This window comes from Oncorhynchus nerka, linkage group LG10 (genome assembly GCF_034236695.1).
Source record: "Oncorhynchus nerka isolate Pitt River linkage group LG10, Oner_Uvic_2.0, whole genome shotgun sequence".
NCBI classification, from domain to species: domain Eukaryota; kingdom Metazoa; phylum Chordata; class Actinopteri; order Salmoniformes; family Salmonidae; genus Oncorhynchus; species Oncorhynchus nerka.
Genome location: NC_088405.1, coordinates 89844258 through 89870854, shown reverse-complemented (window position 1 = coordinate 89870854; position 26597 = coordinate 89844258). Strand labels below are relative to the sequence as shown.

The 26597-nt window shown below is 44.5% G+C and overlaps 1 protein-coding gene across 1 annotated transcript in view; it reads right to left on the bottom strand.

The window, feature by feature from the left end:
* Positions 1–13776, bottom strand: part of LOC115136218 (serine/threonine-protein phosphatase 2A 55 kDa regulatory subunit B beta isoform) — a 172052-nt gene extending 158276 nt beyond the window's left edge. The window contains exon 1 of the mRNA XM_065023912.1: positions 12824–13776. Coding sequence (XP_064879984.1) covers positions 12824–12902 — 79 coding nt within the window. The 5' untranslated portion in view covers positions 12903–13776. The remainder of the gene's footprint in view (positions 1–12823) is intronic.
* Between the last annotated feature and the right edge of the window lie 12821 nt (positions 13777–26597).

Sequence of the window (26597 nt, the reverse complement as noted above, 5' to 3'; positions counted from 1 at the left end):
AGTCAGTTAATACCATATTAAATAAGGGTCAGTTCAACACCATACTATATACAGGGTCAGTTCAATACCATACTATATACAGAGTCAGTTCAATACCATACTATATACAGGGTCAGTTCAATACCATATAGTACACAGGGTCAGTTCAATACCATACTATATACAGGGTCACTTAATACCATACTATATACAGGGTCAGTTAATACCATACTATATACAGGGTCAGTTCAATACCATATTATATACAGGGTCAGTTCAATACCATGCTATATACAGAGTCAGTTCAATACCATACTATATACAGTCAGTTCAATACCATACTATATACAGGGTCAGTTAATACCATACTATATACAGGGTCAGTTAACACCATACTATATACAGGGTCAGTTCAATACCATACTATATACAGAGTCAGTTCAATACCATACTATATACAGGGTCAGTTAATACCATATCTACAATGTGCAGGGATACTGGAGTGATAGAGGTAGATATGAATAGGGGTAAGGTGACTAGGCAACAAGATATAAGATAAACAGAGTAGCAGCAGCTCGTATGTGAGTGGGTGAGTGTGTGTAAAGTCAGTATAAATGTATGTGCATATTATGTGTGAGTGAGCAGATGAGTGAGTGTGTGTGTGTGTGTGTGTGTGTGTGTGTGTGTGTGTGTGTGTGTGTGTGTGTGTGTGTAGGGTCCTGTGGGTGTGTAAAGTCAGTATAAATGTATGTGCATATTATGTGTGAGTGAGAAGATAAGTGTGTCTGTGTGTGTGTGTGTGTGTGTGTGTGTGTGTGTGTGTGTGTGTGTGTGTGTGTGTGTGTGTGTGTGTGTGTGTGTGTGTGTGTGTGTGTGTAGGGTCCTGTGGGTGTGTAAAGTCAGTATAAATGTATGTGCACATTATGTGTGAGTGAGAAGATGAGTGTGTCTGTGTGTGTGTGTGTGTGTGTGTGTGTGTGTGTGTGTGTGTGTAGGGTCCTGTGGGTGTGTAAAGAGACATAGGCCAATAAAGATACAAGGTCAACTCAGATTGTAGATGTACCTATTTATCAGTCTTATTGCTTGGGGATAGAAGCTGTTCAAGAGCCTGTTGGTGCCAGACTTCATGCCCTGGTACCGCTTGCCGTGAAGCAGAGAGAATAGTTTATGTCTATGTCTATAGTCTATGTCGGGCCTTCCTACCACACCGCCTGCAATCCATGTTATATGTCATGGATGGCAGGGAGCTCAGCCCCAGTGATGCACTGGGATGTCCGCACCACCCTCTGTAGCGCCATGAGATCGAGGGCGGTGCTATAGCCATACCAGGCAGTGATGCAGCCAGTCAAGATGCTCTCAACGGTGCAGCTGTAGAACTTTTTGATGATTTGAGGGCCCATGACAAACTTTTTCAACCTCCTGACGGGGGAAGAGGTGCTGTCGCTCCTTCTTCACGATTTTGCATGCGTGTTTGGACCATTTTAAGTCTTTACTGATTCGGACACTGAGGAACTTGAAGCTCTTGACCAGATCCACTGCAGCCCCGTTGATGTGGATGTGGGCGTGTACACCCCATGGTTTCCTGTAGTCCACGATCAGCTCCTTCGTCTTACTGACACTGAGGGAGAGGTTGTTGTTCTGGCACCACACTGCAAGGTCACTGACCTCCACCTTGTAGGCTGATTCATCATCGCCGGTGATCAGGCCTACCAACATCTTTAGCAAACTTGATGGTGGTGTTGGAGTCATGCGTGGCCATGCAGTCGTGGGTGAACAGGGAGTACAGGAGGGGACTAAGCACATACCCGTGTGGCCCCTGTGTTGAGGATCAGCGTGGCGGAGGTGGTGTTGCCTACCCTCACCACCTGGGGTCACCTGGGGTCGGCCTGTCAGGAAGTCCAGGATCTAGTTGGAGAGGGAGGTGTTGCCTACCCTCACCACCTGGGGTCACCTGGGGTCGGCCTGTCAGGATGTCCAGGATCTAGTTGGAGAGGGAGGTGTTGCCTACCCTCACCACCTGGGGTCACCTGGGGTCGGCCTGTCAGGAAGTCCAGGATCTAGTTGGAGAGGGAGGTGTTGCCTACCCTCACCACCTGGGGTCACCTGGGGTCGGCCTGTCAGGAAGTCCAGGATCTAGTTGGAGAGGGAGGTGTTGCCTACCCTCACCACCTGGGGTCACCTGGGGTCGGCCTGTCAGGAAGTCCAGGATCTAGTTGGAGAGGGAGGTGTTGCCTACCCTCACCACCTGGGGTCGGCCTGTCAGGAAGTCCAGGATCTAGTTGGAGAGGGAGGTGTTGCCTACCCTCACCACCTGGGGTCACCTGGGGTCGGCCTGTCAGGAAGTCCAGGATCTAGTTGGAGAGGGAGGTGTTGCCTACCCTCACCACCTGGGGTCACCTGGGGTCGGCCTGTCAGGAAGTCCAGGATCTAGTTGGAGAGGGAGGTGTTGCCTACCCTCACCACCTGGGGTCACCTGGGGTCGGCCTGTCAGGAAGTCCAGGATCTAGTTGGAGAGGGAGGTGTTGCCTACCCTCACCACCTGGGGTCACCTGGGGTCGGCCTGTCAGGAAGTCCAGGATCTAGTTGGAGAGGGAGGTGTTGCCTACCCTCACCACCTGGGGTCACCTGGGGTCGGCCTGTCAGGAAGTCCAGGATCTAGTTGGAGAGGGAGGTGTTGCCTACCCTCACCACCTGGGGTCACCTGGGGTCAGCCTGTCAGGAAGTCCAGGATCTAGTTGGAGAGGGAGGTGTTCAAACCAAGACTCATAAGCTTGTTGACAAGGGGACAATAGTGTTGAACACTGAGCTGTAGTCAATGAACAGCATTCTCACATAGGTATTCCTCTTATCTGGGTGGGTGAGGGCAGTGTGGAGTGCAATTGAGATTGCATCATCTATGGATCTGTTAGGGCGGTATACACATTGGAGTGGGCCTAGGGTGTCTGGGATGGTAGAGTTAATGTGTGCCAAAACAACCTCTCAAAGTAGGGATGCACCGATATGACATTTTTTGCCGATACCGATATCCGATATTTCCCTTGCCAAAAAACCTGATACTGGCCTCCCGAGTGGTGCAGTGGTCTCAGGCACTGCATCGCAGTGCTAGCTGTGCCACTAGAGAACCTGGTTTGAGTCCAGGCACAATTGGCCCAGCGTCGTCCTGGTTAAGGGAGGGTTTGGCCGGCAGTGATGTTCCTGTCCTATCGCGCACTAGCGACTCCTGTGGCGGGCAGGGCGCAATGCACGCTGACACGGTCGCCAAGGGTACGGTGCTTCCTCCGACACATTAGTGCGTCTGGCTTCCGGGTTAAGCGGCCGTTGTGTCAAGAAGCAATGCGGCTTGGCTGGGTTGTGTTTTGGAGGACGAAAGGCGAGTACCGAGTACGTACGGGAGTTGCAGCGATGGGACATGACTGTAACTACCAATTGGATACCACGGAAAAGGGGTAAAAATAATAATAATAAAAAATATAAAAACACATTTAAATACCTGATCCCGATAACCGATATTACACATTTTAGCGGGCCTTTTAAGCATTCTAGTACAGTTAAATAGTTGAAACACACACAAACACACACTGACCAAAAAGTTATTTTGTTGGCATTTATGTATGTCCCCATTACCAGTAAAACATCATCAAAACCTATTTCTTTCACTTACTTGCTGTTTCGTTCATTTGTTCAGTCGTTTCTTTCTCAGCCAGGATTTCATCATACATGAAACCAGCAAAGTTTCAGCTCTGTCTGTTCGTGGCCTCTCTTCCTCGGTGCGCAATGTCACTGTGTCCGTTTTAATCTTGTTTAGCTGTGTCTGTAACATTTCATGTAACCCCTGTTTCTTGTCTGCATAAAAGTAGTGTTTTCCTTGTACCTAGCATCGAGCATGGTGGCGACACAGTAAAGAGGCTCAGAGAGAATGCCTGTTAAAGAAGTAGCGTTTTCCTTGTACCTAGCATCGAGCATGGTGGCGACACAGTAAAGAGGCTCAGAGAGAATGCCTGTTAAAGAAGTAGCGTTTTCCTTGTACCTAGCATCGAGCATGGTGGCGACACAGTAAAGAGGCTCAAAGAGAATGCCTGTTAAAGAAGTAGCGTTTTCCTTGTACCTAGCATCGAGCATGGTGGCGACACAGTAAAGAGGCTCAGAGAAAATGCCACCGAATCGCTTGTTCACAGACTCTAGTAGAGTACTTTGTAAGTTTTAACCTCATGGTCTGTGTGGGCAGTTTTGTTGAGCAGGCGTTTCAATGCCATGACAGAGGGTATCACGTCTGCTGCAGACGCAGTTGATGAGTTTATTTCTTGAGTCAGTTGTTCGAATGGAGCTAGGAGTGTGTTCATGATTTCAATGAGAGTCCACTGGTTTGCACTGATTGTTGCAGGTAACTCATAGTCGGCTGCGTACACGCCAAGCACTTGTTTTTGTTCCAGCAGGCTCTCCATCATGTAAAAAGTACTGTTCCATCTGGTGGAAACATCTTGCTTAAGCCTTTTCCTTTTCCTTCCAAGCTGCTCCTGTATTGCTTGCAGGCTGTATGCGAGCTGTGAGCGTTTAAAATGACCCACTGTCTTCCTACCTGTTGCCACTGTGTCAGATATGCTGCGTTGGGCCAAAACACCTTCGTTCACAGCCAGTTGCAGCTTGCGTGCCATGCATGGCAAACTGGCAACTCCGCATTCTTCCAAAGCTTTTGTCATGTTACGTGCATTATCACATAGCACAATGTCTACTTTGTTCTTGGGGATTTTCCTAGTTTCAAACATATTCTCAAATGCCATTAAAATGGCAGCAGCGGTATGAGACCCAGCACATTCTTGAGCAATACGGCTTTCCTCAGTACAAAATCCTCATCGACCCGCAGTGCTGTCAGACTCAGCATGCTCATGGGGCTGACGTCGCTGGACCAAATGTCATTTGTGAAGTTAATAGCAGTGACACCCGTAGCAAGTAGCTCATGGATGTGTGTTTCAATAATACTGTGTAACTCCGGTAGGGCAACATCTTAAAAATAGTGACTACTTGGTAGTGTGTAACGGGGCTCGAGGTGCTCGACCAGTCAGCAAAAGCCAACATCATCCACGACAGGGAACGGTTGACTGTCACTGTTGACTGTCACTGTTGATTGTCAAGGGCAATGAATTCCATTATCTTGGCGTTAATAGATTTCGCCTTTGAGTCATCTGGCTGAAATGTTCTTACACTTTCAAATGACTGCTCGACTTGAACTTGTTCAGTTGTTGGAAGTGTAGCGCTTATTTTTTTCTGCTTTTGTTCTAAGTAGTCACTGAATGTCTAGGGCTGTTGCACTTTCAAATGAGCCAGTAGGTTTGTGGTACCGAAAGATTTCACTTTCTCCCCTCCTCTGGAAATAACAGCTGCACAAACGCTGCGTATGTTATCTTCCATTGAAACTTCAAAATTGATCCACACAGCAGACATTTTAGGAATGCTGTGTTGCACGTGTAGTGCTGTATTTTTCGTGGCGTCATTACATCACCCACCTACATTATACAGGTATGCACGTCACCTACCTACATTATACAGGTATGCACGTCACCTACCTACATTATACAGGTATGCACGTCACCTACCTACATTATACAGGTATACACGTCACCTACCTACATTATACAGGTATGCACGTCACCTACCTACATTATACAGGTATGCACGTCATCTACCTACATTATACAGGTATGCACGTCATCTACCTACATTATACAGGTATTCACGTCATCTACCTACATTATACAGGTATGCACGTCATCTACCTACATTATACAGGTATGCACGTCATCTACCTACATTATACAGGTATGCACGTCATCTACCTACATTATACAGGTATGCACGTCAGCTTTGACATCGGTTTTGCACATCGGCGTCAAACTATACATAGAGCCGATGCCGATGTTGGCATTTTCTGCGAATATGGGCGGATTCCGATATGCTTACCGATATATCGTGCATCCCTATCTCAAAGCACTTCATGATTACAGATGTGAGTGCTACAGGTTAGTAGTCAATGTGGCATGAATCCTTAGAGTTCTTGAGGACAGGAATGATGGTGGACATCTTTAAAACATGTGGAGAAACTGGGACAAGGAGAGGTTGAACATTACTGTGAATATGCCTGCAAGCTGTTCTGCGCATGCTCTGAGAACGCACCCTGGAATACCGTCGGGCCCCGCGGCCTTGCGGGTGTTGACCTGATTAATGACCTTGCTCACGTCAACCTCGGAGAGCGAGGTTCACCCAATTCTTCTGGATCGCTGATGTCACGATGTTGTTGTTGTTGTCAAAGCGTGCATAAAATGCATTGAGTTTGTCTGGTAGACAATTTCCTGGAGAATATGTTTCACTGTAATAGTGAAGGTGTAAACTTAGCAGTAGAAAACCTAAACAGTATATTTGACCTCTCAGCTTCACTATCAAATCTAGAAAATGTCAAGCAGACAACCTAAGAAAAGTAACAATAATGACAAATGGTTTGATGAAGAATGCAAATACCTAAGAAAGAAATTGAGAAACCTATCCAACCAAAAACATAGAGACCCAGAAAACCTGAGTCTACGCCTTCACAATGGTGAAACAATACAGAAATACACTACGGAAAAAGAAGGAACAGCACGTCAGAAATCAACTCAATGTAATTGAAGAATCCATAGACTCTAACCACTTCTGGAAAAATTGGAAAACACTAAACAAATAACAACATGAAGAGTTATGTGACGACCCTCCACTCTGTCTGCCATATTCTATCTCTTTGCTCTGGTTTCCTTATTAGGATGCCGGTGGGCGGAGCCGGGAGGGTCGTCAGCGACATGGGAATCACCTGGGCCCGGGTGTGTCCCAGGATAAATAGACCTCTTCCACATTCATTGGGAGACTCTCCATGCAGACATACAACTAAACAATAGTGTATAGGTTACCTTAGTTAATAAATATATTTTGTTATTCCTTATCTCCACGTTGTCTCCCTTTTTGTTACGGGCTTGGAGCCGGTTCGTGACAGTTATCTATCCAAAACGAAGATGTATGGATAAACCACTTCTCCAATCTTTTTGGCTCTATAACAAAGAACAAACAGCAAAAACATGATCAAATACACATTTTAGGACCAACTATTAAAAGACTGCAAGAACCCACTGGATTCTCCAATTACATTGAATGAACTACCAGACAAAATACAAACCCTCCAACCCAAAAAGGGCCTTCTATGCCATCAAAGGGAATATAAAATTTGACATTCCAATTACGATCTTGCTAAAAATACTTGAATCAGTTACAGAACCCATTGCCTGTGATGGTTATGAGGTCTGGGGTCCGCTCACCAACCAAGAATTCACAAATGGGACACACTGTCACGTTGGTAACAATGATTCGGGAGACAGGGGCAGGAATGCGTAATCGTTTTTTAAAATTGTACCCAATTTACGGCGTGCTGTGTAAAAGGCACGGGGATGAAGACCAAACAAACACTACACAAAAAACACAGGGTTGAAACCCAAACAAAAGAGTGAGGAGTACCTCGAATAATTAAAACACGCGCACAATGATTAACACACGGGAGGAGACCTGTAATCATATGTGTAATCCACAATGGCATGAAAGCCAAAACACACAGCACAGGTACTCACACGCACCAACTGATATTGTAACAATAATGGACAGCACCATGGTGAACAAAGGACACACTTATACAAGAACTAATCAGTGGGAATAGGGGACAGGTGTGCGTGATGAAAGTTCCAGAGGGATCCGTGACAACACCAAATTGAGACTCTGCATGCAGAATTCTGCAAAAATATCCTCTGTGTACAATGTAAAACACCAAATAATGCACGCAGAGCTGAATTAGGCAGATACCCGCTAATTATCAACATCAACAAGCTGTTAAATTCTACAACCACCTAAAAGGAAGTGATTCCCAAACCCTCCATAACAAAGCCATCACCTTCAGAGAAATGAACTTGGAGAAGAGTCCCCTAAGCAAGCTGGTCCTGGGGCTCAGGAAACAAACACAAATAGACCCCATAGAGCCAAAGGACAGCAACACAATTAGAAATAACCAAATCATGAGAAATCATTGCAGAATACCTGACCACTGTGACTGACCCAAACTTAAGGAAATCTTTGACTATGTACAGACTCAGTGAGCATAGCCTTGCCATTGATAAAGGTTGCCGAAGGCAGACATGGCTCTCAAGAGAAGACAGGCTATGTGCACACTGCCCACAAAATTAGGTGGAAACTGAGCTGCACTTCCTAACCTCCTGCCAAATGTATGACCATAGAGACACATATTTCCCTCAGATTACACAGAAAGCAAATCCAATTTTGATAAATTCCCATATCTATTGGCTGAAATACCACAGTGTGCAATCATAGCAGCAAGATTTGTGACCTGTTGCCACAAGAAATGGGCAACCAGTGAAGAACAAACACCATTGTAAATAGAACCTATATTTATGTTTATTTATTTTACCTTTTGTTTATTAACTATTTAAAATCACTTTTGTTTATCTATTTCACTTGTTTTGGCAATGTAAACATATGTTTCCCTTGCCCTTAACATTGAAATGGAATAGTTGGGCAGCTCATGGCTGGGTCTTTCTTTGTAATCCGTAATGGACTGGAGCCCCTGCCACATACGGCGGGCGATGGAGCCTGTGTTATATGATTCCACCTTATTCCTATGTTGCCCTTTTGCTCGTTTGATGACTGCTGAGGTCGTAGTGGGACTCCTTGTACTTATTCCTGTCCTCAGCCATAGCCTCAGGGTTGTCTACAATAGCTCTGTGTACGGTAAACCCTGTCCTTTAGTTCAGTGTCAACCTCAATGTTAATCCAGGGCTTTTGATTTGGGAAGCAGCAAACCCTCACCGAGGAGACAACGTGGCCGATACATTTTCTAATGAAGCCGGTGACGGAGGTGGCTAACTTGTCAATGTTATCGGCAGAGTCTAGAAACATATTCCAATCAGCGCTAGCAAAGCAGTCCTGTAACATAATCTCTGATTCTGGTGACCACTTCTCAACGGAGCGAGTGATAGGTACTTCCGGTTTATATATTCTTATTCCAGTCCTTCACTTAGATTTGTGTGTGTCAGGTAGTTGTTGCGGAATTGTTAGATTACTTGTTAAATAATGCTGCACTGTCAGAACTAGAAGCACAACCATTTTGCTACACTCGCAATAACATCTGCTAACCATGTGTATGTGACCAATAAAATTTGATTTGATTTGAGTTTCTGCTTGTAAACACTCTTACTGACACGGTTGGCTGCTTCGCATCATTTTGGTACCATGTTTGTGCTGCTACCATGTTGTGTTGCTACTTTGTTGATGTCATGTTGTGTTGCTAACATGCTGTGTTGTTGTCTTAGGTCTCTCCTTATGTAGTGTTTTGGTGTCTCTTTTGTCGTGATGTGTTTTGTCCTACTTTTTAAAATTTTATCCCAGCCCCCGCAGGAGGCCTTTGGTCTCTTGGCAGGCCTTCATGTCCTGTCCCTATGCAGCTAGAGCAGAGCAGGCCACACTACCTATAGCTGGCAACTCTCACCAGATGAATGAGCCACACGCTGTATTATTCAATAGCTGTAATAATGTACAATTCAAAAATCAGACCATTTTAATATATAACAAACATGGATACATGTTAATGAGACATATTATTTCAATAAACAAATGACAACAATTATATAATTACAAAATATTATTTACAGTAGGCTAGTTTTGACATAGGCAGAGTGAGGTGGCATAAGCTTAGTGAGATGACGTAGGCCTAGTGAGGTGGCCTTATGTCAAACCTACACATCACGTCAATATTTCAATTGTTTAAAGTAAAAGCAGGAACCTTGTATTACCATATATACTGAGTATACTAAACATTAAGAGCAGCGGTTCTTTCCATGACACAGACTGATGAATAGACTGACCAGGTGAATCCAGGTGAAAGCTATGATCCCTTATTAATGCCACTTCAATCAGTGTAGATAAAGGGGAGGAGACAGGTTAAAGAATGATTTTTAAGCATTGAAACAATTGAGACATGGATTGTGTATGTGTGCCATTCAGAGGGTGAATGGGCAAGACAAAATATTTAAGTGCCTTTGAACAGGGTATGGTAGTAGGTGCCAGACGCACCAGTTTGTGTCAAGAACTGCAACGCTGCTGGGTTTTTCACTCTCAAACGTTTCCTGTGTGTATTTTTATTATTTAGCCTTTATTTATCTAGGCAAGTCAGTTAAGGACAAATTCTTATTTACAATGACGGCCTACCCCGGCCAAACCCTAACCCGGACAATGCTGGGCCAATTTTGCGCCGCCCTATGGGACTCCAAATCACGGCCGATTGTGATACAGCCTGGAACCGAACCAAGGTCGGTAGTGACACCTCTAGCACTGAGTTGAAATGTCTTAGACCGCTGTGCCACTCGGGAATCCCTGGTCCACCACCACCCAAAGGAAATCCAGCCAACTTGACACAACTGTGGGAAGCATTGGAGTCAATATGGGCTAGCATACCTGTGGAACACTTTTGACACATTGTAGAGTCCATGTCCAGATGAATTGAGGCTGTTCAACTCAATATTAGGAATGTGTTTCTAATGTTTGGTATAGTCAGTGTATTGTTGCCTAATGAATTGACTCTTATGAAGTCTTACTTATTAACGTTGTTTTGGTTGTCATGGTCAGGTGACCTGTCCTTGACCGCCATGTTGGACTAAGGAAATGGCACATGCTTGTCTCTCGTCTTTTTTAACAGCATCCAGTGTTGCAATATCTTTTTTAACTTCTTGATGCACCCATCTAGTTAGCGGGATCATTTACGTCAACATCAGCTCAATTGCAGCACGCCAAATTCAAATTAAATTACTAAAAATATGTCAAAAAACATCTTATCTAAAAACACATCTTAGCTTGTTGTTAATCCCACCTGGCGTGTCAGATTTCAATAAAGCTTTTTGGCGAAAGCGTTTATGTAAGAACATCTCTCTCAGTAGACAAAATATTACAAACAGCTAGCCGCCAAGTATATTGGTCACGAAAGTCAGAAAAGCAATAAATTAAATCGCTTACCTTTGATGATCTTCGAATGTTTGCACTCACGAGACTCCCAGTTACACAATAAATGTTCCTTTTGTTCCATAAAGATTATTTTTATATCCAAAATACCTCCACATTTTTGGCGCGTTATGTTCAGAAATCCACAGGCTCGAGCGGTCACGACATCGCAGAGACGAAAATTCCAAATAGTACCCGTAATGTTCACAGAAACATGTCAAACGTTTTTTATAATCAATCCTCAGGTTGTGTTTTCAATATATAATCGATAATATATCAACCGGGACTTTAGCTTTGTCAATAGCAGAGAGAGACACAATGGCTGCTCCAAACTGTTGCGCAAGCAAAACTCTGGGGACACCCAGCTATACACTGACATGATGTGATCTTTCTCGCTCATTTTTCAAAATAAAAGCCTGAAACTATGTCTAAAGACTGTTCACAACATGGGGAAGCCATATGAAAAGGGATTTGGTTGATATCCCCTTAAATGGAGCGAAGGCAGGCAATGGAACATGGAGCTTTCAAAATAGAGGCCACTTCCTGGTTGATTTTTCCTCAGGTTTTCACCTGCAATATCAGTTCTGTTATACTCACAGACAATATTTTGACAGTTTTGGAAACTTTAGAGTGTTTTCTATCCTAATCTGACAATTATATGCATATTCTAGATTCTGGGCCTGAGAAATAGGCCGTTAAATTTGGGTACGTTTTTCATCCAAAAATCTAAATACTGCCCCCTACACTCAACAGGTTTTTAACAGCATCCAGTGTTGCAGGCAGTTTATTGCCACCATAGTAGAGTTGCTACTCTGTTCAGCTTTGGCTGAGGGAGAAAGGTTCTATGTCCTGTCTTGAAAGTTCATACACCTTACACAAGCTGCTGCAGATACATTAATTATGTTAGCACACGTTCCAGCAGGTATATCTCACTGATCATCCCCAAAGCCAACATCTCATTTGGCCGCCTTTCCTTCCAGTTCTCTGCTGCCAGTGACTGGAACGAATTGCAAAAATCGCTGAAGTTGGAGACTTTTATTTCCCTCACCAACTTTAAACATCAACTATCTGAGCAGCTAACCGATCGCTGCAGCTGTACACAGTCCATCTGTAAATAGCCCACCCAATCTACCTACCTCATTCCCATACTGTTTTTATTTTATTTACTTTCCTGCTCTTTTGCACACCAATATCTCTACTTGCACATCATCATCTGCTCATTTATCACTCCAGTGTTAATCTGCTAAATTGTAATTATTCGCTCCTATGGCCTATTTATTGCCTACCTCCTCATGCCTTTTGCACACACTGTATATAGACTTTCTTTTTTCTACTGTGTCATTGACTTGTTTATTGTGTTATTGGCTTGTTTATTGTTTACTCCATGTGTAACTCTGCGTTGTCTGTGTCACACTGCTTTGCTTTATCTGGACCAGGTCGCAGTTGTAAATTAGAACTTGTTCTCAACTAGCCTACCTGGTTAAATAAAGGTGAAATAAAAAATAAAAAATGTAAACATAGGCCTAGAAATGAAACCTAGCCAATTCCACAGCGGAACTCCCGATTTCAATCTGACTATGGCTGTTTCGCCTAGAAAAAGAAACGGCAGAGAGCAGGGTGTTATGCTCTGTTCGTCCCAGTCAACCTCCAGCCTCTTCTCTATAAATACAAGTACGATGGTTCCCGAACTGACCTAACCTGCTTCTGGTTTCCCAGTACCCACAGAAAAGAGCGTACACATGCTATAACATTACATGACAGGTCCGTAGCCTACCTTCGGTGTGACAGCTGGAGGAGAGGATAGTGCTCGAGGGTCTGAAGAGGTAAGGTAGGTACCGGGAGAAGCATTTCATATTTTTGGTTGTTGTTGGCTGCGCATCACTATCAAGTTCACATCGTAGGCTACTCTACACAGACTGCATTGACAAGGCGGAAAGAAACTAATCGCTGGAGAGAGGTCATGGTCTTCGGCATGACTTTTTATCGCCTTATATAAACGGGAATCCTTCCTTCAGTGCTAACCTAGCAGGAAGAGAGGATAGGTCTCCGCGCGCTATGCTACTCTCATAAACCATGCTTCTTCCCCCTAGTCGCCAGCAGGACACGAGAATGTTATTTTTGCTGGAGTCGGCTGCTATGGAAGTAGGGGCAGACTGGGACGAGAATTCGGCCCAGGCATTTTATCCACACCAGCCCACTTCACCGTACCAGTGAAAGGCAATACATCGTACTCATCCTCTTTTTTAACCAGCTCATGTTTAAAACAAATGCAATATGTAAAAACACAAAACCAACACTGTTTAGGGCAACAGGTAGCTTAGTGGTTAAAAGTGTTGGGCCAGTAACCAAAAGTTTTCTGGTTTGTATCCCCGAGCTGACTAGAATCTGTCGGTATGCCCTTGAGCAAGGCACTTAAACCTTTCAAATGACTAAAATGGAAACTCTCCTCTATAACCGTGTCTCTGCTCTAGCCATTTGGTTTGCCTCCCTGTGGCGCTGTCTGTCTCAGCATCTTCTCTACTATCACTCTGTGCTTCTTCTTGTTCTCTGTCTGTCTGTCTATCTGTCTGTCTGTCTGTCTGTCTGTCTGTCTGTCTGTCTGTCTGTCTGTCTGTCTGCTTAATTCTTATACATTATAAACGACAAGCTAACGACTTCAGATATATGTTGCAAATTAGTAACTGTCATGTGTGTTCCCCTAAATCAACACCTATCCTAAGTGTTCATTACTTTTACAGGGCTCCAGACTAACATGTTCCCCTGAATCATCACCTACCCCCCCCCCCCCCCCCAATTACAACAATACTAAATGAACACTTATTTTGACTTAATATAATACATCAATAAAAATCTATTTAGCCTCAAATAAATAATGAAACATGTTCAATTTGGTTTAAATAATGCAAAAACAAAGTGTTGGAGAAGTAAAAGTGCAATATGTGCCATGTAAAAAAGCTAACGTTTGAGTTCCTTGCTCAGAACATGAGAACATATGAAAGTTGGTGGTTCCTTTTAACATGAGACTTCAATATTCCAAGGTAAGAGGTTTTAGGTTGTAGTTAATATAGTATTTATAGGACTATTTCTCTCTATACCATTTGTATTTCATATACCTTTGACTAGTGGATGTTCTTATAGGCACTATAGTATTTCCAGTGTAACAGTATAGCTTCCGTCCCTCTCTTCGCCCCTACCTGGGCTCGAACCAGGAACACATCGACAACAGGCACACTCAAAGCAGCGTTACTCATCGCTCAGCAAAAGCCGTGGCCCTTGCAGAGCAAGGGGAACAACCACTCCAAGTCTCAGAGCGAGTGGTGTTTGAAACGCTATTAGCGCGCACCCCGCTAACTAGCTAGCCATTTCACATCGGTTACACCAGCCATTAGGCTGATAGGCTTGAAGTCATAAACAGCGCTGTGCTTGCGAAGAGCTGCTGGCAGAACGCACGAAAGTGCTGTTTGAATGAATGCTTACGAGCCTGCTGCTGCCTACCATCGCTCAGTCAGACTGCTCTATCAAATCATAGACTTAATTATAACATAATAACACACAGAAATACGAGCCTTTGGTCATTAATATGGAATCCAGAAACTATCATTTTGAAAACAAAACGTTTATTATTTCAGTGAAATACGGAACCGTTCCGTTTTTTATCTAACGGGTGGCATCCATAAGTCTAAATATTATTGTTACATTGCACAACCTTCAATGTTGTCATAATTACATAAAATTTTGGCAAATTAGTTCGCAATGAGCCAGGCTGCCCAAAATGTTGCATATACCCTGACTCTGCGTGCAATGAACGCAAGAGAAGTGACACAATTTCATCTGGTTAACATTGCCTGCTAACCTGGATTTCTTTTAGATAAATATGCAGGTTTAAAAATATATACTTCTGTGTATTGATTTTAAGAAAGGCATTGGTGTTTATGGTTAGGTACAGTTGTCCAACGATTGTGCTTTTTTAGCAAATGCGCTTTTGTTAAATCATCCCCCAGCGTTGCATCGATTATATGCAACGCAGGACACACTAGATAAACTAGTAATATCATCAACCATGTGTAGTTATAACTAGTGATTATGATTGATAGATTTTTTTATAAGATAAGTTTAATGCTAGCTAGCAACTTACCTTGGCTTCTACTGCATTCGCGTAACAGGCAGTCTCCTTGTGGAGTGCAACGAGAGGCAGGTGGTTATAGCGTTGGACTAGTTAACTGTAAGGTTGCAAGATTAGATCCCCGAGCTGACTAGGCGAAAATCTGTCGTTCTGCCCCTGAATAAAGCAGTTAACCCACCGATCCTAGGCCGTCTTTGAAAATAAGAATGTGTTCTTAACTGACTTGCCTAGTTAAATAAAGGTATAAAAAATATATTATAATAAATAAATGAAAATAAATAAATAAAGAAGTCGGCGCCCAAAAATACAGATTTCCGATTGTTATGAAAACTTGAAATTAATCAGCCATTCCGATTAATCGGTCGACCTCTACTCCAGACTAACATGTTCCCCTGAATCATCACCTACCCGAAGTGTAAATTACGGGTTTGTGGCTGTCTACCTACCATGACAAAGACCAAAGCCGGCGGGAGTACCATTGAGGACATTGGTGTATCTCTATCACACGTGAAGGATCTTTAAAACAAACAAAAAGAGACCTACAAGCAGTTGTTACAACAACAAGAAAATAGCTTTTGTCCAAATACTTGTGGATTCTACTAATAAAAGCATGGTTGACCTGACCAGAGAGGTCCAGGACCTGTAGAACAGTTTGTAGTTCTCCCAGGGTCAGCATGATGAGTTGAAACAGGAGAACGGCAAGATGACAGGAGCCTGTAAGTCATTGAGAGAGGACATCAGTTCTGTGTGTGAATCCATGATAACAATGAGGGACAATCAAGGCGGAACAACATGGTTGTGGACGGAATTGCAGAATCTCCACATGAGAACTAGACGGAGTCTGAAGACAAAGTGAGGAAATTGAAGATGGACCACAGGAAGATTGAGGTGGAGCACGCCCACAGGTCTGGAAAACCCACCACTGGCCCAGGTGATAGGCCCAGGCCGATAGTGGTCAAGTTCCTGAGGTTCAAGCCCGCCCGCTTGACCACTCTGCCTGTCCCTGACCCTGCCTGCTGTCCTGTATCTTTGCCCCTGTTGCTGTAATAAACATTGTTTCTTCGACACGGTCTGCATCTGGGTCTTACCTTTATCCTGATAGTATAAACTGGCCATGACTGACCCAGTAGACCCAGGCCAGCTGCGCGACGCCATATCCTCCCAAGGAGCCACCATCGGGAGCCAGGAGGAACTGCTTCGTGGCTTTATGGAGGGGGTCCAAACGTTGGCTGAACGCCATGACCGGGCATTGAACAGTTTGCTGGAGCAATTCGCGGGTTTTCTGGGAGGTAGCCTACCAGGGTGGTGAAACCAGAGCCCCTCAGTAACCCAGCTGCTAACAGCTCCATCTCATCAGCCACTCCACCTTCTCGGGAACCCCGTAACGCTTCAATGGAGAGTCGAGCACCTGTCGGGCGTTTATAGCTCAGTGTGCCCTCATTTTCAAGCTTCAGCCCTTCTCCTTCCCCTCGGATCGCTCCAAGATAGCCTATCTCATCACACTGATGTCCGGGAGGGCTCTCACCTGGGCTACTTCTGTATGGGAACAGCAGCCGGCCATATTCGTTAGTCTGGAGGGGTTCGTGGGAGAGGTGAAGAAGGTTTTTTACGCCCTGTCCTCCAGGAAAGAAGCTGCCCGGGAGCTAATCCAGCTTCGGCAGGACTCCTGCAGTGTAGCAGACTATGCGGTGGATTTATGCACGTTGGCAGCGGAGAGTGCTTGTAACCAGCAAGCACTGTTCGATATGTTCCTGCACGGAGTCTCGGAGGAGGTCAAGGACGAGCTTCCTGCTTGGGAGTTACCTACGGATCTCGATTGCCTCATCGCTTTGACCATCCGAATCGATGGGCGACTTCGGGAACGACCGAGGGAGAGGAAATTTGACTTCGCTCGCCTGTCCATGGATTCAACCTTGCCTCCGAGTCATCCCGGAAATCCCCAACGATCCCATTGCCGAGAGAACCCGAGGCCTCCCGACCTTCCCCGAGAGTCGCCGGAGACGGCTGAGTCTATGCCTATGAAACAAGGTCAAGCTGGGCTATCGACAGCGGAACAGCAATACAGGATCAACACAAAAAGTTGTCTGTATTGCGGGACTCTTGGTAATTTTGTGTCCTCTTGTCCTTTAAAACCTCTCTGGGATAGGGGGCAGTATTTTCATATCCGGATGAAAAGCATGCCCAAAGTAAACTGCCTGCTACTCAGGCCCAGAAGTTAGGATATGCATATCATTAGTAGATTTGGATAGAAAACACTCTCAGGTTTCTAAAAATGTTTGAATAATGTCTGTGAGTATAACATAACTAATTTGGCAGACGAAACCCCTTAGCACAATCCATCCAGGGATAATTTTTTTTGAGGTCAATCTGTTTTCTATTAGTTTAGGCAAGCCCGTTTTAATATAAATATGCTTGCAGTTCCTATGGATTCCACTAGAAGTCTTTGGAAATTGGTTGATGTTTTTCCTTTGAGTAATGAAGAAGCAGCCCTTTCCTTTCTGGGAGTCAAGCCAAGTGGACTCCTGTGGCGCGCGACCTGGCGCTCGCTCCGCTTTCATTTTATTTATTGAACACAGTTTACCCCGTCTTAAATTTGATCGATTATTTACGTTTTAAAATACCTAAAGTTGGATTAGGAAAGTTGTTTGAAATGTTTGGACCAAGATTATAGGTAATTTATTAGATAATTTGTAGTCATGTTGGGCGAGTTGGAACCAGTGTTTTTCTGAATCAAACGTGCCAAATAAATTGACTTTTTGGGGATATAACAATGGAATTAATCGAACAAAAGAACCATTTGTGATGTTTATGGGACATATTGGAGTGCCAACAAAAGAAGATCTTCAAAGGTAAGGCATCAATTATTTCGTTATTTCTGAGTTTTGTGTCGCGCCTGGCGGGTTGAAATATGATTGTCATGTGTTTGTTTGATGGGGTGCTATCCTCAGATAATAGCATGGTTTGCTTTCGCCGTAAAGCCTTTTTGAAATTTGACACGGTGGCTGAATTAACAAGAAGTTAAGCTTTATTTTAGTGTATTGCACTTGTGGTTGTATGAAAGTTAAATATTTCGAATAATTTAATTTGAATTTGGCGCTCTGCCATTTCACCGGATGTTGTCAAATCGATCCCGTTAACGGGATTTGATCCCACTCACCCATTGTAAACAATGTTCTCGATGAGTATGATATTTTTTTTATAAGCTCTCAGCAAGCCTTTTTAATAATGTACATATAAAATTGTATTTTTAAGTGTATCTGAATGCTTTGGAATGTAGACTGCCTATATATGAGTGGGACATATGGAGAATTTTCCTTCTTCTTTCTCGCACCCCTGTTCATGCCATTCTGCTGTGGGGAAGCCCGTCTAAATCTATCCGGGTCTTCATTGACTCTGGGGCCAATGAGAGTTTTTTTGGACGCTACCCTGGCTTCCGAGCTGAACATCCACGCTCAGCCCCTCTCCACTCCCATGGATGTTAGAGCGCTGGATGGGCACTCTATAGGCTGGGTCACTCATATTACCACACCCATCAACCTACGGGTGTCAGGGAATCCCAGCGAGACTATTCAATTCCTGCTCATCAAGTCTCCTCAGATTCCTGTGGTATTTGGATTATCCTGGCTCCAGCGACACAAAATCCCCTCATCAACTGGTCTACTGGTGCCATCATGGGCTGGAGACCGTTCTGCCACATCCAGTGTCTGAAATCAGCGCAACCTGCCCTGGGACGTTTTCCTGAGGGCCTGGAGGGTGCACCGCACCTCTCCACCATTCCCACGGAGTACCCGGACCTTCAGAAGGTGTTCAACAAGGCCTGGGCCACTTCGCTTCCGCTGCACCCGACCATATGACTAGGAGAGGGGGACGAGTGGAAGACCGCCTTCAACACGGCCAGCGGCCACTACGAGTATCGGTCATACCATTTGGCCTCACCAACGTCCCTGCTGTGTTCCAGGCTCTGGCAAATGATGTTCTCTGCGACATGTTGAACCGGTTCATCTTTTTCTACATTGATGCCATCCTTGTCTTCTCCCGCTCCCCCCAAGAACATGTGCTCCACATCCGACAGGTTCTTCAACGCTTCCTGGAGAACCAGCTAAAAGTCAAGGCAGAGAAGTGCGAGTTCCATCGCTCCACCATCCCCTTTCTGGAGTACATCATCTCCGCTGGGAGTATCCAGATGGATCCCGGGAAGGTGAGAGTGGTGGTGGATTGGCCCCAGCCTTCGTCCAGGGTGCAGCTGCAACGTGTCCTGGGGTTCGCCAACTTCTATCGCCGCTTCACCTGGGGTTACAGCACCCTGGCTTCCCCCGTCAGCACTCACTTTTCCCAAGGTTCCATTCACATGGTCCCCTGCTGCTGACCGGGAGTTCCGGAACCTCAAACACCTCCTGGTTCATCCTGATCCTTCCTGTCAGTTCGTGGTGGAGGCCGATACGTCGGATGTAGGAGTGGGGGCGGTTCTGTTCCAACGTTCTGCCCTGGACCTGAAGCTACATCCCTGCGCCTTCTTCTCCCATCACCTCAACGCTACAGAGAAAAACTATGATGTGGGAAATTGTGAACTTCTCGCAGTGAAGATGGAGTTGGAGGAATGGAGGCACTGGCTGGAAGGGACGGAACATCAGATCATCGTATGGACTGACCACAAAAATCTGAAGCATCTCCGCACCACCAAATGCCTCAACTAGAGGCAAGCTAGATGGGCCCTGCTGTTCACACGGCTCAACTTCTCCCTCTCAAATCAGCCGGGAACCAAGAATGTCAATCCGGATGTACTGTCTCAGCATTATAGCCCCACTGCTATTACCCCGGAGCCCGAGACCATCCTTCCCACCTCATGCCAGGCAATGGCACTCAGCTGGGATATAGGGAAACAGGCTGAACGGGGGGCCCCGATAAATGAATGTTTGTGCCTGACGCAGTCCGCTCCGCGGTCCTGGAGTGGGCCCACTCCTCCTCACTGGCCTGCCACCCGGGTACCTGCCGGACCATGGCATTTGTGCGACAACGCTTTTGGTGGCCCACCATGGTCCCTGACCTCTCCGCATTTGTCGCCACTTGCACAGTGTGTGCTCAGAAAAAGACTCCTCGGCAAGCTCCAGCTGACCTTCTGCAACCTCTGCCTGTCCCTCACCATCCCTGATCCCACATATCCCTGGATTTCGTCACGGGTCTTCCCCCATCTGAGGGCAACACTGCCATCCTGACTGTGATCGATCGGTTTTCCAAGGCCGCCCACTTCATTCCTCTCCCCAAACCACCCTCGGCCAAGGAGTCGGCCCAGCTCATGGTGCAGCATGTCTTCCGGATCCATGGACTGCCCCTTGACGTGGGGTCCCCAGTTCTGGAAGGCGTTCTGCACCCTCATTGGGTCGTCGGCCAGCCTGTCCTCTGGGTTCTACCCCCAGTCCAATGGCCAGTCGGAACAAGCCAACCAGGACCTTGAGACAACTCTGCCTGGTCTCCGCCAACCCCACCACCTGTAGCCAGCAGCTTGTGTGGGTTGCCTGCTCTGCCACGGGCCTATTGCCCTTTGAATGTTCCCTGGGGTACCAGCCCCTGCTCTTCCCCGAGTAGGAGGAAGAGGTTGGCGTATCTTCTGCCCAGATGGTTGTCCGCCACTATCGTCGTACCTGGAGGAGAGCCCGATCGGCCCTCCCATATTAATATATGTAGCCTTAGAAATAAGATTCATGAAATCAATAACTTGCTAACATCAGATAACATTCATATATTAGCCATTTCTGAGACTCACTTAGATAATTAATTTGATGATACATCAGTAGCAATACAAGGATATAACATCTATAGAAGAGACAGAAATGCTTATGGGGGAGGTGTTGCTGTATATATTCAGAGCCTGTAATGCTTAGAGAAGTGTTATTGAAGTGTTGTGGTTGCAGGTTCACTTGGCACATCTAAAGCCTTTCTTTTGGGGTGTTGCTATAGGCCACCAAGTGCTAGCAGTCAGTATCTAACTAATATTTGTGAAATGCTTGATAGTGTACAGTGGGGCAAAAAAGTATTTAGTCAGCCACCAATTGTGCAAGTTCTCCCACTTAAAAAGATGAGAGAGGCCTGTAATTTTCATCATAGGTACACTTCAACTATGACAGACAAAATTCAGGGGAAAAAATCCAGAAAATCACATTGTAGGATTTTTAATGAATTTATTTGCAAATTATGGTGGAAAATAAGTATTTGGTCAATAACAAACGTTTATCTCAATACTTTGTTATACACCCTTTGTTGGCAATGACAGAGGTCAAACGTTTTCTGTAAGTCTTCACAAGGTTTTCACACACTGTTGCTGGTATTTTGGCCCATTCCTCCATGCAGATCTCCTCTAGAGCAGTGATGTTTTGGGGCTGTTGCTGGACAACACAGACTTTCAACTCCCTCCAAAGATTTTCTATGGGGTTGAGATCTGGAGACTGGCTGGGCCACTCCAGGACCTTGAAATGCTTCTTACGAAGCCACTCCTTCGTTGCCCGGGCGGTGTGTTTGTCATGCTGAAAGACCCAGCCATGTTTCATCTTCAATGCCCTTGCTGATGGAAGGAGGTTTTCACTCAAAATCTCACGATACATGGCCCCATTCATTCTTTCCTTTACACGGATCAGTCGTCCTGGTCCCTTTGTAGAAAAAAATTATGTTTCCACCCCCATGCTTCACAGTAGGAAATGGTGTTCTTTGGGTGCAACTCAGCATTCTTTGTCCTCCAAACACGACGAGTTGAGTTTTTACCAAAAAGTTATATTTTGGTTTCATCTGACCATATGACATTCTCCCAATCTTCTTCTGGATCATCCAAATGCTCTCTAGCAAACTTCAGACGGGCCTGGACATATACTGGCTTAAGCAGGATTTGAGTCCCTGGCGGCGTAGTGTGTTACTGATGGTAGGCTTTGTTACTTTGGTCCCAGCTCTATGCAGGTCATTCACTAGGTCCCCCCATATGGTTCTGGGATTTTTGCTCACCGTTCTTGTGATCATTTTGACCCCCACGGGGTGAGATCTTGCGTGGAGCCCCAGATCGAGGGAGATTATCAGTGGTCTTGTATGTCTTCCATTTCCTAATAATTGCTCCCACAGTTGATTTCTTCAAACCAAGCTGCTTACCTATGTGTCCTGGTGTCCTTTGACAGCTCTTTGGTCTTGGCCATAGTGGAGTTTGGAGTGTGACTGTTTGAGGTTGTGGACAGGTGTCTTTTATACTGATAACAAGTTCAAACAGGTGCCATTAATACAGGTAACGAGTGGAGGACAGAGGAGCCTCTTAAAGAAGAAGTTACAGGTCTGTGAGAGCCCAAAATCTTGCTTGTTTGTAGGTGACCAAATACCTATTTTCCACCATCATTTGCAAATAAATTCATTAAAAATCCTACAATGTGATTTTCTGGATTTTTTTCTTCTAATTTTGTCTGTCATAGTTGAAGTGTACCTTTGATGAAAATTACAGGCCTCTCTCATATTTTTAAGTGGGAGAACTTGCACAATTGGTGGCTGACTAAATGCTTTTTTGCCCCACTGTATGTGATGTAAACAGAGAGGTCTACTTTCTTGAGGACCTGAATATTGACTGGTTTTCATCAAGCTGTCCGCTCAAGAGGAAGCTTCTTACTGTAACCAAATCAAATGTATTTATATAGCCCTTCGTACATCAGTTGATATCTCAAAGTGCTGTAAAGAAACCCAGCCTAAAACCCCAAACAGCAAGCAATGCAGGTGTAGAAGCACGGTGGCTAGGAAAAACTCCCTAGAAAGGCCAAAACCTAGGAAGAAACCTAGAGAGGAACCAGGCTATGTGGGGTGGCCAGTCCTCTTCTGGCTGTGCCGGGTGGAGATTATAACAGAACATGGCCAAGATGTTCAAATGTTCATAGATGACCAGCATGGTCCAATAATAATAAGGCAGGACAGTTGAAACTGGAGCAGCAGCACGGCCAGGTGGACTGGGTACAGCAAGGAGTCATCATGTCAGGTAGTCCTGAGGCATGGTCCTAGGGCGCAGGTCCTCCGAGAGAGAGAAAGAAAGAGAGAATTAGAGAGAGCATATTTAAATTCACACAGGACACCGGATAGGACAGGAGAAGTACTCCAGAAAAAACAAACTGACCCTATCCCCCCGACACATAAACTACTGCAGCATAAATACTGGAGGCTGAGACAGGAGGGGTCAGGAGACACTGTGGCCCCATCCGAAGACACCCCCAGACGGGGCCAAACAGGAAGGATATAACCCCACCCACTTTGCCAAAGCACAGCCCCCACACCACTAGAGGGATATCTTCAACCACCAAATTACCATCCTGCGACAAGGCAGAGTATAGCCCACAAAGATCTCCGCCACGGCACAACCCAAGAGGGGGCGCCAACCCAGACAGGAAGATCACATCAGTGACTCAACCCACTCAAGTGACGCACCCCTCCTAGGGACGGTATGAAAGAGCCCCAGTAAGCCAGTGACTCAGCCCCTGTAATAGGGTTAGAGGCAGAGAATCCCAGTGGAAAGAGGGGAAAGTACCTGTAATCTGGTTCACAATATTAATCAACCTACCAAGGTGTTTACAAACACTACAGGAACAAGATCATCCACATGTATTGATCACATTTTTACTAATGCTCTAGAACTTTGTTCTAAAGTTGTATCCATACCCATTGGATGCAGTGATCACAATATAGTTTCCAGGAATGCCAAAGTTCCAACAGTTGGGCCTAAAATAGTGTATAAGAGATCTGGCATGTCTTTACTATGGATTCAATTATATATGACATGCTATTTTATCAAATAAATTCTCTGTAATTAATATTACCTTATTAAACTAATCATGTAAATGTAATTAATTAGGAAGTTGGGGCACCACTTCCTAGTTATGCTTATAGAGCTGTCGTCTTCTGAATAAACTCTTAAAGACTTGGTAATCTATCAACGTAAGCATATTGTCCATGTGAAAGTCATGGAGTGCCTGGGTCTGTGCTCTTGGTAATCCCTGGATAACTCTTGTGAAATCTCCAGTCTGCAGTAGCACAATGACCAGTGTCACAAGGCATCAGAACTGCCGAGACCATATTATAGTCCTTCAGTTTACTTAACTCGTGTAGGCTAACGAGTGTGTAGGTAGGCCTCATTTGTTTAAAAAACAAACATTTAAAAGCTTTGGAGCACCTTAAATGACATTTTGTGGGGAAAAGCCAACTCGGCCCCAATTTCATTGAATCAGATGGCTCATGTATCACAAAACCCACTGATATTGCCAACTACTTTAATTACTTTTTCATTGGCAAGATAAACAAACTTAGGGATGACATGCCAGCAACAAAACGCTAAACACTACACATCCAAGTACATTTGGCCAAATTATGAACTTTCACATGGACAATATGCTTAGCAAGATGGCACCGATAGAGATGGCAGCTTCGCTTCTAGTCCTTAGGAAACTGTGCAGTATTTTTTTATGTATTATATCTTACATTGTTAGTTCAGAAAACCTTATGTGTTATTACATACAACCGGGAAGAACTATTGGATATCAGAGAGACGTCAACTTACCAGCACAACCAGCACTACGACCAGGAATAAGACTTTCCCAAAGCAGATCCTTTGTCTGCACCTCCCAGGGCATTTGAACTGATTCCAGAGGCCCAAAACAACGCCGTCGGAGGAGAGAATGCAGGAACGGTCTTCTAGTGAGGCTTCGGATGCGCACACATCACCCACCGCTTCCTGAGTATATTACTCACTAATGTCCAGTCCCTAGTTAACAAAGTCGACAAAATCAGGGCAAGAGTTGCTTTCCAAAGAGATATCCGGGATTGTAACATACTCCGTTTCACGGAAACATGGCTAGCTGGGGACATATACATACACGTGCACATGGATTTTGTGTTGTAGATATGTGGTAGTGAAATATGGGCCTGAAGACACACACTTAGTGTGTTGTGAATTCTGTAATGAATGTATTGTAATGTTTTTCAAATTAAGGATCAACCCTTTTTTTCAATTTTCGTCTAAAAAGACATACCCAAATCTAACTTTCTGTAGCTCAGGCCCTGAAGCAAGGATATGCATTTTCTTGGTACCATTTGAAAGGAAACACTTTGAATTTTGTGGAAATGTGAAATGAATGTAGGAGAATATAACACAATAGATCTGGTAAAAGATAATACGAAGAATAAAAACAACGATATTTTGTATTTTTTTGTACCATCATCTTTGAAATGCAAGAGAAAGGCCATAATGTATTATTCCAGCCCAGGTGCAAATTAGATTTCAGCCACTACATGGCAGCAGTGTATATGCAAAGTTTTAGGCTGATCTAATGAACCATTGTATTTCTGTTCAAAATGTTGTATCAAGACTGCCCAAATGTGCCTAATTTGTTTATTAATAACTTTTCATGTTCAACATTGTGAACTCTTCTCAAACAATAGCATGGTATTCTTTCACTGTAATAGCTACTGTAATTTGGACAATGAAGTTAAATTAACAAGAATTTAAGCTTTCTGCCAATATCAGATATGACTATCTCCTGGGAAGATTTCTTGTAACTTAAAACCTCATGCTAATTGCATTAGCCTACGTTAGCTCAACAGTCCAGTGGAAGGGACACCGATCCCGAAGAAGTTTTAATTTTGCCAGACCCCAGGAAGAGTAGCTGCTGCCTTGGCAGGAACTACTGGGGATCCATAATAAATTCAATACAAATACAAAACACACTTGCTGTAACAATTAAAAAGGTACAATGGCAAACTAAGGTTTTAAGACTTGACATGATGTGTTAATTTAGTCTCTATTCAATCTATCCAACCGTACACCTGTGTAAATGGGACAGATTACTTTGGCAGTTACACAGATATATCTTTATCAATGATTTGGTTGATAAAGGTGTCCGTTTGATTACAACACCATAGGAGCAAAATTGACAAAAATGTTGTGATTTTTTTTCTTCTTCTGTGGATGTAATTTATTTAGTTCAAACAGTTGTGTGTTTGAACTCCTCTAAAAACACAGCATATGGGCAACTACTGATGACGTTAACCAAGCAAGCCGTCTACTCGATCCATTAGTGTGGCAGGTCGCTTCTCTCCTAAGTCATTCAAGGTATCAGGCACACATCTATAAGAATGTATGACACAGTATTGTTTAATGACAATATAAAAACAATGACCATACAAAAAGCGCTTTACATGTATCCTTGTTTTTCTCTGAAAGGCTTCTTTGTCGTTTTACGAAACACTATAACTGTAGTCGGCACACAGTGAACAGAATACACCGATTCTTGTCGGATCACAGAAAATGAAGGAACGTTTCCAACGCAGCACATAATAAGGTGTCTAATAGCCATCATTAGCAGCCTTACCTCCCCACACACCCCCTGGTGGGGATCCATCTACTGGGCTCTTACAACAGAGTTTT